The 18,787-nt window shown below is 30.2% G+C and overlaps 1 protein-coding gene across 11 annotated transcripts; it reads left to right on the forward strand.

The window, feature by feature from the left end:
* Window positions 1-246: 246 nt before the first annotated feature.
* LOC132751652 (tumor necrosis factor ligand superfamily member 15-like) lies at window positions 247-17,544 on the forward strand. Of its 11 annotated transcripts, none has more exons than XM_060741859.1 (5): window positions 557-1,124; window positions 1,332-1,384; window positions 1,716-1,752; window positions 2,040-2,141; window positions 2,462-3,292. In XM_060741859.1, the coding sequence occupies exons 1-5, from the start codon at window positions 1,070-1,072 to the stop codon at window positions 2,875-2,877; spliced, it is 663 nt and encodes a 220-aa protein (XP_060597842.1). In that variant the 5' UTR covers window positions 557-1,069; the 3' UTR covers window positions 2,878-3,292. The 11 variants fall into 11 exon arrangements, 7 of the variants coding, with proteins under 7 accessions (XP_060597843.1, XP_060597842.1, XP_060597839.1 ...); XM_060741856.1 differs by having other exon boundaries at window positions 562-728; window positions 993-1,384; XM_060741858.1 differs by lacking the exons at window positions 2,040-2,141; window positions 2,462-3,292 and adding exons at window positions 16,667-16,768; window positions 17,070-17,544 and having other exon boundaries at window positions 576-1,124.
* Window positions 17,545-18,787: the final 1,243 nt, after the last annotated feature.

The raw sequence follows: 18,787 nt of genomic DNA on the forward strand, positions 1-18,787 counted from the left end.
AAGTGATATACATCGTTAGTAATTGAAGAAATACTGTTCAAAATCTTTAAAAGTGATACAAATAGATAATAGAAATCTTAAAGTTTTATTTACAGTCATGTTCGTTCAGAAGATAACGCAGTTACTATAAATATTGTGTCACCTTTCCTCTGACAATCTAATCATTTAAATCGGTAAATCATTTGAAGTCCTTCCGTTCAACTGGATAGTAAACTTTATACATTACTCTAAGATAACGTTTTATGTTACTAACGAACTTTTGAAAGTGTTTATTAGTGTTGTACAATTTTATCTTGCTTTTTGTAACATATCTCATTTCCCTTAATAGGGATTGATGCTAAGTAAAGGTTGGGAAAAAGCTTGTCATGAAAGAATAAATAACAACGGCGTTTAAACACAATCTGACTTTTTATTCATAATAAAAGTGTTCATTCGTGTTAATAGTTTTTGTAATTAATTTGGCACAAACTAACTTAAAAAATACAAAATTCGTGTTAATAATAAACCTTTCATAATTTACGGAAAATTCCTCTGTTAACATTTAATTGCGCATTTATAATCAGTAAAAAATGTCCATTTGCTTCCGTTGTGCAATAGCTTAATTAAGTAGTCAACAATTTTTAACTAATGTGTTAAATCGATATGAACCCCATTGTGATTTATGTATGTCTCGTAACATTTTGACTATATTTTCCTTGTGTTACAGAATATACATAAAACTATAATATGTAAGCAATAAGATTATTTTTTTTTCAACATTTGAATAATTTACAAATTCGCGACTATAAATAGCTTGAGGATACTGACAGTTGTTTTTATTGAATGATTTATGATTTGTTTAGCGTAACTAAGCGGACATACATGTAGTGATCAAAGAAGGAGAATGATTAACCATACTTTAACATCATAATATGTTATAAAACTTAAATATAGACCAAGTATATTCCAATATTTTATTCTTAATCATAAATCAATTTTACATTCTGTGGTAGATAACTATGTGAGAGGGAAATTGGAGTTGTATCGTGCGTGGATATAAGGAGTACCGAGGAAATGTTACGGAAAAGAGATGAAAACGGAAAATGTGAATGTTAATCATATAGACGTAATCCACGTTGTTACAAGTATTTTAGTTTTTGTTTTTCTTATACTTCTCTCATTGGTGGTTTTAATAGGTTATTTCATTGCACTAGACTCATCGTATTCAAATACTGGATTTAATGAAAGAGTTCTAGACCAATATTCAATTCCTTGTAAAAATGTTTCGTTGAGTCCGGACGACGATTTTAACCTTTATAATATTAACAAACATAAGTTCGTGACTTTTGTAGAGAAACACAGTTATTTTTGCAAGTTCTTCAACCTTACAGATCTGATTCCAAAGGTAAGAGCTTGCTTAGAATTTTAAGCTTTTTTGCTGAGGATATAATTATCTAAGGATTTCACGTATCTTAGAAATTCATTGAATGTGTTAAACTGGCTGTAAATGAAGTACATTTTATTTTAAACATGCCATTGAAGTATTTGCAATAATTAATTTATATTTTATATCTAATAATTCCAAGGCGCCATTTTACATTTTGACATTATCAGCTATTTAAATAATAAATTAACATTTCAATTTAATTAAATAATTAATTGACACGAGCATGACCTACATTTATTAAAGTTATCCATTTTTGTTGCCTTCTATGTTTTGTACCAATACTTTTCAGTTTGTTGATCGAATTGGAAGACAAAGGCTTGCAATTGGTATAGACAACTTTCCTTCATTTTATAAGTAATGTTTTGCAATGAAGGTTAAAAGTTTTGTGGTTATTGGTATTTCAATATCCAGTCATAAATAGACAGACGTTTAGAATGAGCAAAAAAGCTCGAGTGAAACACTTTTAAGCTTTCACTTCATAATAAAGTTCTATATGATTTCATTTGTCAGTTTTTCATAAAAGTCCATATCTTATCGAGCTATCACATACGGATAGCATTTGTTCATTCAAAAGCCTGCATTTAAATTTGTCATCATTATAATTCTATTTTAGGAAAAGAAAGAAGACCATATCTGCAGTGTGGAAACACCAACCTTAAACCGTTATCTGGACACTTGACTGCATTCTTTACCAAGATTTCAAAGCAACATAATAGTAAGAGTCAACAACGCTACACTATTTCAAATATTATACAAATTTAAACAATTTAATGATTATCTTTTATAATTTATAACGTATTTTGATGTAATAAGTAGTAAATAATTCATTATATTAAAGAGTACTCCCACACTCACTATTTGAAGTTTGGAGCTTAATTTTGTTCTGTTCCTGATATAATATAGAAATAAACATATATTCTTCGTACAATATAACATCAATTGAAGTCTAAATGTATCATTAAAATATTAATATCTAGATTTGCAATGTTATTGCAATTGAAACTTAAATATCTTTAATTTTTTCCGTTTAAACAGTAAACGAAAGTCATACAGAACAACCGTTGCGCTGGGATACAGAGCCAAAGAGTTCATACATTTCAGACAGGTTACATCATCATAAAGGCAAAATACGAGTATCAGAAGGTCGGTACTATTTTGTTTATGCAGCTATACACGTCAATTTAAGTTCATCTCCAACCGGGAGTGACATAAATTCAAGACGTACCGTTTGGATACGAATATGTACGGGGACTACTCAGGAACGAGAAAGAACAGTTCTCTACAAATCAAAATATTTCAATTCAAAGACTATGACAACTGTCACATCCTTAAATATACAAGGAGCGGTATATCTTCCAAAAAGAGAAAACGTTTTTGTCAAAATGTCAAACATTCATACGCTTATTTCTAACTCGGCTGGAAATGTTTTCGGAATTTATCCATTAAACTAAAATTCTATGTTAGATAACGTGTACTTCTGTTACAGAAAAAACTTGATTCACCTTTTACTTTTTGATGTTATATGATTGTGCGCATATTTTGGCGTATCTGTTCTTGAGTACTTGTATTTGAGTTAAGATATCAGGTTTATGAAAAACATATTCCAGACTTGTCGTATTTATTTTTTGGGTGCATGTTGTAATCAATACTTCTGTCGGAACACCAAATTTAACTTAAAAGAAATCCACCGTGGTTATGTAACTTGTGTAAAAATTTTGTAATACAGGAATAATTGACCGAACTTTGTCATCCTTATGTAAAAATAGTCCAAAATACAGCTTTAATTGTTTTGTTATATAAATCATTATATTCGCCTGTAGTGTTGTCTCCATTCAATCCATCATTAAATCAATAAGGATAAAAACGTATTGACTTTTCGGTTTACCTCATAAAGCTGGGGATTATGACATATGTATACATTATACTAGCACATGTTAAACACCAACCTGATACACTCACTAACTTTTAGTTTTCTCTAATTGCATCTGCTATGTTATTGCTAATTTTATCTAACTCGATTATGTCACTTAGAATACGTTTTGTAAGAAAAGAAAAAAAAGTTTAACTTTTACAAGCGTTCGATCTCAGCAAAAAAGAAAATAATTATAAAAACGCTTCAGTTTGATAGCTTACCGTATATAGCATACACTTTCATTGAGCATGTATATTATCTAGGTTAAAAACAAGTCATTTTGGTAACTTTCCATTACAAGCTTATCATATTTGAAGTTTTCCATTACATTAGCGAAATTTTATGTATTTATATAAACAGATAATATATAACTTGGATCTATTACAAGAAAAGCACGTGTTTTTATTTCAAGTAAGGACGGATAAATGACATTAAGGTCATAAGTTTTAAACTTTTTACATTAGAAGATAAAAGAAGTATCATTATAAACCATATAATATTTTTTTGATGAGCCCGAGTAGGAATTGCAAAATATCTTTTAATAATAATTAGTATATAATATTGTGACAGAACGATTGATGATAAATTGAAGACAAACACTGAATAGGTTTTTTCCTTGGCATTGATACAACTCTTATTGGACCTGATATCTATGAAATGATATTTTAGTTAGTCATTGTAAAAAAATATGCCAAAGTTTGACAAAGTTATGCTTTCAGAACACTAGACTCATATATAATAGATCTCGGATTTCAATTTCAATATCATAAACTGTTAAAATGCTTTATAACCGGAATAAATCATGCGCAGAAAACGGTTAGTTTTGTCTACGGCATTGCTGAATGGTATTCGATATGTTTTCATATAATACCCTTTTATAAAAACAGTGGCGGATTCAGGCCCGGGCTTCAGGGCTGCAGCCCCCCCCCCCCCCCAGCTTGGCCCAAAGATAAGTCTACCAGCTGGGCTGGAAAATATTTTTGTCAGTTTCAAACTTTATTGGCTGTAGTGTACTCCCTTATCAAAACATTAATTGCTGTCATCCAGTTGTTAATCTCCTGCCTTGGGGGCTTGGCAGAGATCTTTATCTATCAACATGCTTGAATAACTTCAATGTTTAAACTGCATAATTGATTGGTTTAATTACTTTCCAAAGGTCTGATGAAATTGATAGTTACAGATAGTGGCAAATAGATGTGTTACATTGTACACCATATTTTACTATCTTTGTTTTTAATTTTTTTCTTTGCGAAAGCCCTATGATTAAGAAATTGAAAATTATTATTTGTAAATTAAAAAGGTGACCAGTTTTTATAAAGATTTATTATTATTATTATTATTATTATTATTATTATACTAAATGAATCGCATTTTTAAATAATAACTAGTTTTTCTAAGATTTTTATTCTGATGAACTGATTGGTCATTTGCTTTTAATAACTTATTTTATTGCAGTAATATTTTTTTTAATAAAATTTAAATTGTAATGACCTCTTTAGTATCTGTTGGAAAAAATTCTTATTGAATATATATGTGTTTGAAATTATTTTTTGTATAATTGAAAGGCAGTAACTTTAATATCACTTTACTTTGGAAAATCGTCTATTATTCAGATGAGTACATTGATCAAGTGTTCAAAAATTATTTTAATCAACAATCGCGCAAATATTAATTAGTGTGCTGTTATTTTGTAAATGCTTAATTACTAAACACCAGGGGAATTCTATTTGAAATACCCTGCAAACACTTACCTGTAAAACCATCCAAAATGTATCATAAACAGTACTAGAAAGTCAAGGAAATAACACTATTTTCAACCTCATATTTCAAAATTTTCTCAGTCTATCGGAGGGGACACCCCTCCCAGGCCCACCCCAATTACATATATTTTTCTTAATTTCATATCATCTAAATATTTACGGAAATATTAGTAAACACATATTGAAGCGAAAGCACATTGCCACTCATAAGATGAGCTATTAAACACATTAATTGCAATGTTTGTCACTTGAACAAGATATTGGCCCTATCTGAAAACATGCACAATTTTCGCCTGTTGCATTATTTTTGTCAAAATCTTCCACCCATATGTCAGCCCCCCAGGAACAAATGTTCTGTATCCGCCCCTGAAAAATTATATGAAAAGGTATAGTAAACGATATTTTTTGTATAACTTAAGAAAAAAATTACTAATGCGGTCGGATTATGCTGCGATCTGATCACTTGTTAACATCTTAACATCTGTAAGTTGTCTACATTCAAAGAATCAACCATTATTTGGACTACGTCTTTAACATGATACATTAACTCAATAATTTTACAGAGGACATGAAAGTTAAAAGTTTGTAATAAGTAAAAAAAGAAAACAAACAATAAAAACTTCAATGTTTGGGAACAACTAATATAAAGTTTAATCGGTTAAAACGCGATATAACGCTTAGTTAACTAGTGATATTACGATTATGTTAAAAATAAAGATGTGCACTTTAAGTTAAGTTTAAAATTACACCTACAGTACATATTGTAACTTTGAATCGCGTGTTCGATGGTATACGTAGTCTGTATTAAAAAACATTTTCTGATGAATTACATATCATTAAAAATACCTACATTCTGTAAATTTGACTATTACCTTCTTTGAAAAATGATATTTTTACATGCACAAACGCTTTGATACACTGATTATTTGTGTGAACAAGAAAAACATGTGAATGAGTAAATTGCCTATGTTAAGTACAAAGTAACGTTTGTAGTGATCAAGTAATTTAAACCTGATAATGGATTTAAAAGATCAATTATATGCTATAAACGAGTAAAAATTTAGATTTATAATTACATAAAATGTTCTGTCCTTATGAAATCAAATACATTTTCATATTTCTATGTAAGTATATTTGTTTGGCATGCTCTGTGCTTTCTTAATTATAATTGTTTTTTTTAGTACCCAAATTTAAGTTTAAAATCATAGCGGCGGCAAGGTGAAGTGAATTGCTGGCCGAGTGGTCACAAACCCCGTTAAGAGTAGCCGTTGTTTCGTGAGCAAGAAAGTTTACACTCGTTGCTAAGTACTAGTTGGTTCCAGATGCGGATTTAAGAATGGTCCAATAAGTTTATAGTTTCAAACACAATCGAACAAACAAACAACAAAAACAAACAACAACAACTACAACAAAAACTTAAAAGGAAACACCCTCAAAAATGAAGATGATAGACCCCTCACCCCATTAATTACCCATTCATAATAAAGGACTTCACGTTGAGATAGACTGTCTATACAAATGCTTCCATAAATAATCTCAGTCGTTCTAATGTTAAACCAGACAGTAATAGAGCGACAGATCTAGAACACTACTTTGAACTCATTGTAGAATAAACAATACATTAAGATTTCAAGAAAAAAAATTTGATGATGAAAAATTAAAAATTCGATGGAGAAAAGTAGAAAAATTACAATAGTAAAAATGTCAAAAGTAAGATGGTGTTATCATGAAATAATATCATGTTTTTACCACCGTGGTTTCTTTATTTTCACTTTTTACCATCGCACTTTCGTAACTTGGCCAAAATGTGATTTCGGTTATTAGATTTTTACCAATGTAATTTCATGTTTTCATTGTTTAGAGTTAGTGTGTGCCACGATGGCCATAGCGAGGCACTGTATGTCAGCAACGATTGTATACAATAAGAGCGAAATACGAAGAAATATTGTAGTGATCTGAAATTGTCAACTATAACTGTAACATAACTGAACAGCATGAACTCAACTCCTTACCTTAATTGACTTGAACTTGAGAAGTTACTTTTCTTCTAATCTTTAATAGTGAGGGTATGTTGACATTTACCAGCCATAAAACATATAATGAGCTGTGTTTTACTAGAAATCAAAACACCAACCCATGTATACGGTTATGAGCCAGATTTAATCTATCCTAGTTTATCCAATGTTTTCCTTGTTTATCCTCCTTTTTCACGATGTGCAGCTCAATCTAACTTCTGAGGGAAATTGTCACTTTCACTCGTTACCTGTGATTTTAAATCCTATTGTTATTGTTTAATAATTATATAAGTCACTGTTTTGCCAAGTAACAATGTTTAATTCCATGTATTTTTGTAGTTATGATCCGTTTTCTTAGAAAAACGTGCTCCCACTTTCGCTTCATGATGACATTTTGAACTGTTTCCGGTACGTTACTAGGGACGACCGGCTACAGCTAATTTATTGACGAAATTCTGCGATCGGATTTTTGTGTATTTTCTTCATTGAAAAGGTATAACTTGTTTAAGATAATGCCATAATATTTGTAACAAAATGTTCTATGTCCATTTTTATTATTTCATAGGTCTAAGAGTCTATGTTTAAATTTCTAACCGTTTTGGTAAATCAACCAATATTTCTTGGTCGGACCAACCACTTTTTGGCTCCAACCACAACCACTTTGGTAAAACAACCACTTCAACCACTTTATTTTGGTTGGGATTTGTCTGGGTATAAAAGGGCCCGGATTTTTGGTTGAAGAGCTCAGTCTTGATCAGAACTTCAGAGGCAAAAACCCCGTTTTGTTGAGTTACAAATTTGGGCGGAAAAATTTATAAGTGCCGTCTGCAATTTTACCTATTAAAGTAATTAAACTATTCTTTATAAATAACGATTTATTTATTCAGATTAAACAGTTCTGAGCTATTTTCTAGACATTTAATCTTTATTACACTTTACTGCTTGAAATAGATTATTTAACTGCTTGTTGAATTTAGTCACTGTTAACTGGTACGCTATTTTTCCGTGTTGACTATTAAAGAAGGTACACGCGTTAGACATTAAGATACATTAAATTAAAGGAGATCTATATAATTTAGAAAACGGTTTTAACATAAATAGGACTTGAATTTCTACTACAAACTTTTACTTATTTACACTATCGTATTGAATCTGTTGGTAAATGATAAAAATACAATTGTGCTCATCTGTTGACAATTTATTTTTTTGTTATTGCAACATTGTTATAACCAAAATAAACTTGCAATTTACTACTGGAATAAACAGTGTTTAAATGTTACAGAGAATTTATTTATCTATGTAGAGATAGTGTTCCATTAAAATTATAAGTAAAAGGTTTAACTGAGCAAAGTAGATATAGAATAGCAATCACTATAGAAGTAAACTGAGTGGAACCAACCAACTCCCTTGGCAGACTACCTAAATAAACCTCTACTAAGAGACCACACTACCAAAGGTTTTACCTTACGGCCTAGACCGTGACAATATAAGTTGTTTACATTATCAAACATGAAACTGAAAGTTTTAAGTTGGCCAAGGTATTCCATTTATAGAAATTATTGCATGTTCTTATTATGCCTAATCGAATAACCACACAGGCTGTTGGCAATTTTTCAAGTATTTAAATTACTACGTACTATAAAATTGGGTTATGTGAATCCCAGGGGCTAAGTTCACGAAAAAATATAACATTGCTAAAGCCATTAAAGATGCCCATACGATAAGAAACATTACCCAGGAAATATAAATTATTTGAATTGATTATTATTATACATGATGATTATTAGATGTTTGTATGCCTTTGTATATATTATATTCACGTTTTTATATATATTATGTCTGTCTTTCCCGTATTCAAAAATAAGATGTTTGTAAATATGTCCAAGGACATTTTGCTTGTCGATAGCCAATAAATTTTGAAACCTTTCCGAATTTTTCAAACACGAAAGTATCGTTATCATTAAGTTTCAATATTTTGCATAGGCATATATGTACATCTCTTCCGGTTTAAAACTACATTAAATGAATTTCTTAACAACAGAAATAGCGACAATTCATTAGTAAATTTGGTTTCATATCGATGCCAGATCTTATTATGGTGTCAAGGCAACCAAAATGAGTTTTATAAGCATAAACATCTGCGACCTCATTGTGGCGAAATCGAAATTTGCATGAGAAACTCCGCCTTCGGGTCATCCGTACATCATTATTAAATCAACAAACATGTCTATAAGTAGCAGTTCTAATATAACGGTATATTTACGCATTGTAACGGTTGTTTTCATACAAATTTAATATTTTTATGAGATGATTACTCTTTCCTGAACGCCATGCCAAGTGCACCGTGAAGCTAAAACGGTTAAAGTGTGTATGCACATGAAAATCTCGTATTTTCTGTGTTCTGTATAGCAACTATAACACTGTGACGTAGCACATACATGAACTGATTAAAGTCTTCATTTGCATGTTAAAATTCGTATACGAACATTAGTGTTGCCGTGGGGTTTTCCGTTTAAAATCGTAATTTATGAACAATATTTGATGAGATTTACAACAATACTGTTAAAAAGGTTATTAAAACAGTAGAATGCTTGGTTATTAGGCCAACGGCAAAATATTTTTACTTATTCATTTAATGTAACTTTATGGTCGCATCTCAATATCGATTGATAAACAGTTCTTTTGCTAAGTTTTGAAATCTAATGTTAGTCAACAGTTTAATGAAATCAACACGTGTATTAACACGTCAGTGATTGTGTTAATTTAACAAGAATTACATTGATTCATAAACATTTTATTTTATTTACAATACGTGTGATTGTAAAGTTTAGTGCTATTTTGTAACTTTTTATTATTGTTTACTGCAAATTATAAAGAATAAATATGGATAAAGCGCTGGAATATAATTCAATTATAGTTTTTGTTTTTGCTGTTTTAACCATTGCTGTTGTTTTGACCGTTCTTTCTTTTATTCCGATCACTACTCAAAACGATCAAATTTGCCTTCCAATTGCAAATAGGAACATACAATGTGGAGCAACTTTTTATCATTTACGTGATTATTTAGACGAAGTAAGTTGATTTTTTTAATAAAACTTAATACTTTGCCTTGGGCAAACATAAACGTCTCTAAATGAACAAATTGATCTATCTATGCGCAAAAGATGTTATCAAATCAAAACATAACAAAACTGAGAAAATAATGTTTTATTGTGTCTTTGTTTAGTAAAAATATTTTCTAAGACTGTATCATTTATTCAATTTACTTCCTTTTCATAGGTTTTAAATGATACATTTTACGTTTTGATACGTTTTAATTTTATACATGTATAAACATATAAAAACGTTTCCGAATGCCCGTTGAATATACATGTACTGTAAAACGTTATATCTGCTTGATATCTTACAAATTAATTGCCTTATATTATACCGGTATACCCTTTCATTACATTGTCATACTTATTGAAATATAGAGCATTGCAAATGCATACGTTAAAGTGATGAAAGAAGATAGAGACCGGAAACAGAAGTACCTAGAAGACAACAAACTTCGTTTGATGAGCGTTTCAGATCAATCTTTCTGGGAAGCAAAGCCTGCAGCACGTTTAAAACGAACAAACCCTGACATAACAACAGGTATTAAACGATAGACTATGCAATGACAAGTGAAAATTTGTAAACAACTAAAATGCAAAATATTTGATATCTTGAAAATTTATTTTATCTAAAATATCCACCATTCATTGAAAAAAAAAACATTGTTTTTTTTATTTGCATGCAAATTCAGGTATAGATAAAACAGGACTTTAATGGTTTCGTTTCTAAAATGTTTAAGTATTTTTAGGAACATCAAATAACTTTCACATTTATATGAATGAAAAGGGACAAAATTGATTTTACTGAAATAAAAATAATATATTATAGATATAAAAGTTGCTGAAATGGCTCCTATTAGGGACTGGATGTACGATAAAGATCCTCTTAGCACCAGCAGTTTTTTAAGGAACGGAGTACGCTATAGGAACGGTCGACTTGTTGTACCAGTTGATGGAACATACTTTCTATATTCATTAATTGATTTCTTTGAACCTTGTGATCATTCAACTGGAAAACCAAGCATTGAAGACTTGAAGAAACCTATAAAGCATGCTCTGTTTAAATTCAATATTGATACAGCAGAATCTGAGATAACTTCAAACATTCAACCTCATCATATCTCAAAGAACAAATTTTATAACTCATATAGTAGCTATGTATCTACTATTGTAAGTCTAAAAGCAGGTGATGAAATTTCAGTTAAAGTTAGTAATATAACGTACCTGCAATACACAAAAGATAATTCTTTTGGACTTTACCTGATATGAATTCAGAGAACCATGTCCCAAATTGTGCTTAGAATTTTGCATTAGTTAAACAGTTAAACAATTATTCAACAATTAAATTTTCTGAATATCTGTTAGTGTAAGTGCGAGGCAGTATAGTAGGTTTGATCGTAGGCAGGTTAACAGTAATTATAAATCGTATTGTAATTGATTATAAATTATTCAAGCTACTGTTTTGATAAGTAAGCGTGTTTAATTCCATGTACTTATTTTATATAGTTATCACCAATGACGTAATCGCACTTTACTTTCAAGGTATCCGTTTTAATTGCATTTTTGGACTATTGCTGATACGTTACTAGGGAGGACCGACTGCAGCTAAATTATTGATTATTAATTATTTAGTTCCAATTTCGACAATTTTTTATGCTTGGGCTTGATTTTAGGTACAAAATGCCCAGATGTTTGATTGAACAGCGGAGGAATTACCCCGTTCAATTGAGTGGTTAATTGATAAGAGCCGTCTACTGCATTACGTGTAAAAGTTATTAAACTTTCCTTCATTTTATCTCATGTTTTCAATAAATATGTGGAAAAAATAATTCGTCGGAAGCATTAGAAACAGCAAAATTTTATGAAAATTGCAGACCCTGTGTCATTGAATATGTACATGAGGGAAAATGGTAAAGTGCAACATTCCTCATGCCCGCAGTACTCAATTCTCTACATTCAAAATGCTGGACTCAATGATTCCGAAGGACCAGAAAAATATAACAACACTGAAGTAAAATCAAACTTTGCCTAGCCCCAGCGTACCTGAGTGATAACTTAAGTCCTCAAATACTGTCCATTGTCATTTTGGCAGGAGTCATGCATGGACATTTTCTTTAATGAAATAGTTCGTGTAAAACATTTTAGATAGATATGTCTAGAAACTGAGAGTAACTAATATATTTATCAAAACACACAAGTACTTAACTATCTGTGATATAAGTGCTTTGTTTTGATTGTTCCTATAATGGCATAAAATCTGTTGTGGATTGTATATGATAGTATCAACAAAATACCAAGTATATGCGATGTGTTGTGTGTGATACTATTCTTTTTGAGATTTTCTGCGATATTTTGCATCTGTGATATTTTGCATCAAGTAATATCATTGGCTCTCTATGTCATGCCAACCACACTCAGGGACCGCAATGAAATAAGGGTTTTGTTGGTATGCATGCCATGGTTATGGTTAATTATTCATTAAACTAAAATTCTATGTTAAATTACGTGTACTTCTGTTACAGAAAATAAACTTGATTAACCTTTTACTGTTAATGTTTTGCTGTGAGTTTATATGTGCGCAAATGTTGGCGTATTTGTACATAGAGTACTTGTATAGCATATTTCAGTCGTATTTATTTTTTGGGTGCATGTTGTAATCAATATTTCTGTCGGCACATCAAATTTAACTTAAAAGAAATCCACCGCGGTAATGCAACCGTGTGTTAAAATTTTGTAATACAGGACTAATTGACCAAACTTAGTCATCCTTATGTAAAAATGGTCCAAAATACAGCTTTAATTGTATTGTTATATAATTCATTATATTCGCCTGTAGTGTTTTCTCCATTCAATCCATCATTACATCAATAAGGATAAAAACGTATTGACTTTTCAGTTTATCTTCTAAAGCATGGTATTATGACATATGTACATGATGTATGCATTATACATACACATGTTAAATACCAACCTGATATACTAACTAGCTTTCAGTTTTACCCTAATTACGTCTGCCGTTTATTGTTAATTTATTCTTATTCGATAATGACACTGAGAATAGCTTTTATAAGAATATAGAGTTAAACTTTAATAAGCGTTCACTCTGAACAAACACAAGAAAATTATACTTGTAATGAAAAACAAACACGTTTCAGTTTGATAACTTACCGTATATAACATACAGTTTCCTTTAGCATGAATAATTATTAGGTAAAAATAAAAGCAAATCATTTTGGTAACATTCCATAGGTAGCTTGCCATTTAAAAACATCCATTACTGATATTTCACGTATTAAGAGAGACAGATAATATGCTTGGATCAAGTACAAGAAAATTACGTGTTTTTATTTCAGGTAAGGAGGGACAAATGACATTACGGTCATAAAGAAGTTTAAAAACTGTTTACATTAGAAGATAAAAGAAGTATCATTAAAAAACATAAAATATTTTTTGATGTAATCGAATACGAATTGCAAAGTATCTTTGAATAATAGTTAGTATATAATATTGTGACAGAACAATTGACGATGATAAATATTGAATAAGGTTTTTCTTATCAGCGATACAACTCTCAAAAATATGCCAAAAATTGACATAATCAATCAGTCGAACACGTTAGCGTTATATATCTCCGTTTTTAAATTCAATAAAGTACTTTACAACTGGAATAAATCTTGCACATAAAGTGGATATATTTGAAATGTTTTATCTACGGCAGTGTCAAATGGTATTCTATGTATTTATGTTTTTATATAAAACCCTTTTGTAACAATCATTTTAAACGATATTATTAATATAGCTTAAGAAAAAGTTACTTATACGCTCGGGTCATGCTATGATTTCCTCTACTTTTTAAAAATTGTCTACATTCGAAGAATCAATCAATATTTGGAATATGTCTTTTACATGATACATTAACTCAATAAACTGGCAGACGACATGAGTTTAACTAAACTAAGAATGTATCTGTTTATAAAAAATAAAAAAATGAAAACAAACAACAAACTTCAATTTTTGGAGACCATAGTTAAAACGCAATAAAACGCTTATTAAACTAGTATTACGATTATGTTGAAAATATAAAACACCTTCTAGGTACTTTAATTATAATAAGCTAAGTTTAACATTACAAATACAGTTCACATTGTACCTTTGATTCGCGCGTTCCATGATATAAAGAGCCTGTATTAAGAAAAGTTATCTAATAAATTACATTATCAATAAAGAAAATACCTACATTCTGTGAATTTGAGAATCACTTTTTGAAAAAAGATGTTTTTTACATGCATAAACGCTTTTATTTAAAGCCAATTCACCGATCGTTAGTGTGAACAAGAAAATAAAATTTTAATGTGAATACAGAGTAAATTTCCAAAGTTAAGAACAAAGAAACGTTTGTAGTGATCAAGTTTACAGAAATCTTAAAGTTTTATGTACAGTCATGTTTAGAAGATAACACAGTTACTTTAAATATTGTTCTGACATTTGCTACAATCGTATCGTCCAAATCGGTACATTATTTGAGCGACGTCCTCTCTACCTAATGGTCAACTTTATACATAACTCTAGGATAACGTTTTATGTTACAAACGAACTTTAAAGTGCTTATTTTCTCACATCACAATGCCAGATGATAAGCATTATGGCGAGTAATATTAACAGCATTGTTCAGGTACGCTTCGTATGCATAATTATATAGAAAAAAGAGAAAGAAATTTATTTATTTTACTTTCTTTTTCCGTGAAATAAATCAGTTACACTAACTCACATCATAACACGAAGACGAAACATGTGGTCCCCATACAGCGCTGTTCGATTTTAAATTGTTTCGATAAAAAATTGTCGATTCATATTGCACGTTTATGGCAAAAAAGGTTTGGAAAAAAGCTTTAGATTGTAATTAACAACGGCTTGCTAACACAATCTGACTATTTATTCATTGTTATGATTCCAAATTGAGTGTTTATTATTAATCCATGAAATCAGTCTCCTAAACGTCTTTAAAATCTTTTAAAATACCCATTACATTAATGTTAATAATAAACCTTTCATAATTTATAGGAGTTTTTAATACGTTTCTGTTGTGCACTAAGGTAGTTAGGTAGACTAAGTCAAGTATTTTATGTTTTCAACTATGACTGTTTTTGTACGTCCAGTTTACCTGTATGTATGTTTATTTTAATATGTTACGTAATTAAATCTGTGATAATTAGTCAGGCTTCGAAATATAGGTGTGAATTCTTTCATAATTGTATAATCGGGACCGAAATTTTACTTCGAAAAATAGGAGGTATTTGGATAATGCATTTCAAATAATAAGTTCGTATTTATATTGATTTATATAGAGATAAAAACGAGACCGCCGATATTCTTCGGATCATAATGTGTGTTGGAATAAAGTGTGTCGAATAAGCGAGATCGGACTGTAAATGGTAAATTTGCGTAAAATTTAGTGTCAGATTGACAGGGAATGCACAGTGCGTGGCTATAAGGAGTTAAAATGATAAACTGAGGAAGTGAAACGTAATAGATATGAAAACAGAAAATGTGAATGTTAATCATATAGACGTTTTCCAAGTTGTTACAAGCATTTTAGCTTTTATTTCTCTTATACTTCTCTTGTTGGTGGTTTTAATTTGTTATTTCATTTCACTAGAATCATCGTATTCAAAAACTGGATTTTATGATAAAGTTCTGGACCAATATTCAATTCCTTGTGTAAATGTTTCGTTGAGTCCGGACGAAGACTTTAGCCTTTTTACCATTGACAAACATAAGGTCGTGACTTTTAAAGAGAAACACATTTATTTTTGCAAATTCGTCAACCTTACAGATTTGATTCCAAAGGTAAGAGATTGCTAAGGATTTTAAGATTTCTAGCTTTGGATTTAATTATTTCAGGATTCCACACATATTAAGAATATATTGAATGTGTTAAACTAGCCTTAAAAGATGTGCGTTACATTTGAAACATGACATAGAAGTTTTGGCAATATTAAATTTTATATTTCATATTCTTCATTTAATAATGCCAGGTGGCCAGTGGCACCTTGCTAACAATACAACAAATTAACATTAAAAGACCCCAAAAACCTACAGTTATTCAAGAAATCTTTTATTGTTGCCATCTATGTTTTGTTCCTCACCATTTTAGTTTGTTGATCGAATTGGAAGACAAAGGCTTGCTACAGGTACAAATATCTTTACTTCATTTCAGTTTTATAATTAAAAGTTGAAAGAATTGTGGTTATTTTGATTTAAATATCAAGTCACAGAGTGAACAAATAAGCTCGAGTGAAAAAAGGTGTAAGCTTTCAATTAAAATAAAAGGTCTTTATGATTTTATTTGTCAGTTTTTCTAAAAAAGTCAATATCTTATCTAGTTATCGCAGTCGTGTAGCATTTGTTTATTCTCAAGCCTGAAATTCAAATCTTCATTATTATAATTCTTATTTTAGGAAAAGAAAGGAAACCATATCTGCAGTGTGGAAACACCAGCCTTCAACCGTTATCTGGACACTTGACTGCATTTTATACCAAGATTTCAAAGCAACATTATAGTAAGGGTCAACAACGCTACACTATTTCAAATACCATACAAATTTAAGCAATCTAATGGTTATCTATTTTAACTTATTATTTTTTATGTAACAAGTACTAAATGACGAATAAAATCAAAGAATACCCCTACTCTCACTTTTGAAGTTTGGAACTAAGTTCAATTCAACGTATATTCTTCGATGAGTTAAGTATAATTATCAAAACTTTAACTGAAGTATTGATGTATTATTTAAATATTAATATCTCTTTTGTCAATATTATTCATATATTTAATAATTCAATGTATTTCCGTTCAAACAGTAAACAAAAGTCATACAGAACAACCGCTGCATTGGGATACAGAGCCAAAGAGTTCATATATTTCAGAAAGTTTACATCATCACGAAGGCAAAATACGAGTACCAGAAGGTCGATACTATTTTGTTTATGCAGCTATACACGTCAATTTAAGTTCATCTCCAACAGAGACTGACATAAATTCAAGATGTACTGTTTGGATACGAATATGTACGGGGACTACCCAGGAACGGGAACGAACAGTTCTCTACAAATCAAAATATTTCAATTCAAAGAATATGACAACTGTCACATCCTTAAATATACAGGGAGCGGTATATCTTCCAAAAAGAGAAAACGTTTTTGTAAAAATGTCAAACATTCATACGCTTATTTCTAACTCGGCTGGAAATGTTTTCGGAATTTATCCATTAAACTAAAAATTCTATATTAGATTACGTGTACTTCTGTTGCAGTAAAATAAACTTGATAAACCTTTTACTGTTTGATGTTATATGTGCACATATGTTGGCGTATTTGTACATAGAGTACTTATATTTGAGTTAAGATATCAGGTTTATGAAAAACATATTCCAGACTTGTCGTATTTATTTTTTGGGTGCATGTTGTAATCAATACTTCTGTCGGCACACCAAATTTAACTTAAAAGAAATCCACCGTGGTTATGTAACTTGTGTAAAAATTTTGTAATACAGGAAAAATTGACCGAACTTTGTTATTCCTTATGTAAAAATGGGGCTAAAATACAGCTTTAATTGTATTGTTATATAAATCATTATATTCGCCTGTAGTGTTTTCTCCATTCAATCCATCATTACATCAATAAGGATAAAAACGTATTGACTTTTCGGTTTACCTCATAAAGCTGGGGATTACCGTATAAGTACTTTTTTCTGCGGGAACTTTATATTTGCTTTTTCTGCGGTTCGTAACGACACCGCAGATTTAAAAACCGCAGAAAATTAAGCCTTCCCATATGTCTATGTTGGAATATGTCATATACCGGTACAGTATAATTACATTACCCTCTACTGTTATCGGCTTTTATAGATATGTTTCTTTATGTATCTGTCATTAATAAAATATTAGAAAAAAAAGTTTCTGTTTAAATAAATACCATGTTTGTATAATATTCGCTCACCCTAAGTTTGATTTTTTTTGTAAAATAAAACTATAATAGTGTGACGGGGGCAATAAACATACCCTTTTGTATTTGTACAATATCTTATATTTACGTGCAATTTTACCATTGTTTATTTTTCACACTTCATATTTATACACATGCAGTAATACAATTAATTGTTGTCATTGCACGTTGTTGATTTTTGTTTATGAACGTTTATATACCGATACATGATGATTATGACGAAACACATTATAAGTCGTCTGCATGTTTACCGGAAGTAATGTACATATTACATCAACAAATCTTGAAATGTTGTCTGTTTGTATGGGTTTATTTTGTAAAAATATCTAAATTAAAACGCAGAAATAAAAAAAAAACATCAATGCGAAAATGATAACACCGCAGAAATAAGATAAGCAGAAATTTAAAACCCCTTATTTTAACAAAAATCGCAGAATATTAAGCCCGCAGAAATAAGTACTTATACGGTATGACATATGTATACATTATACGTGCACATGTTAAACACCAACCTGATACACTCACTAACTTTTAGTTTTCTCTAATTACATCTGCCATGTTATTGTTAATTTAA

This window comes from Ruditapes philippinarum, unplaced genomic scaffold (genome assembly GCF_026571515.1).
Source record: "Ruditapes philippinarum isolate M1 unplaced genomic scaffold, ASM2657151v2 ctg2775_1_1_1_1, whole genome shotgun sequence".
Classification (NCBI taxonomy): Eukaryota; Metazoa; Mollusca; class Bivalvia; order Venerida; family Veneridae; genus Ruditapes; species Ruditapes philippinarum.

Bases quoted from the DNA above. Each gene is read 5' to 3' on its own strand.
- LOC132751652 (XM_060741854.1), top strand. From the start codon at position 1,070: ATGAAAACGGAAAATGTGAATGTTAATCATATAGACGTAATCCACGTT. The intron at 1,385-1,715 runs GTAAGAGCTTGC...AATACTTTTCAG, and splicing joins TTACAGATCTGATTCCAAAG to TTTGTTGATCGAATTGGAAG. The intron at 1,753-2,039 runs GTATAGACAACT...ATTCTATTTTAG, and splicing joins AAGACAAAGGCTTGCAATTG to GAAAAGAAAGAAGACCATAT.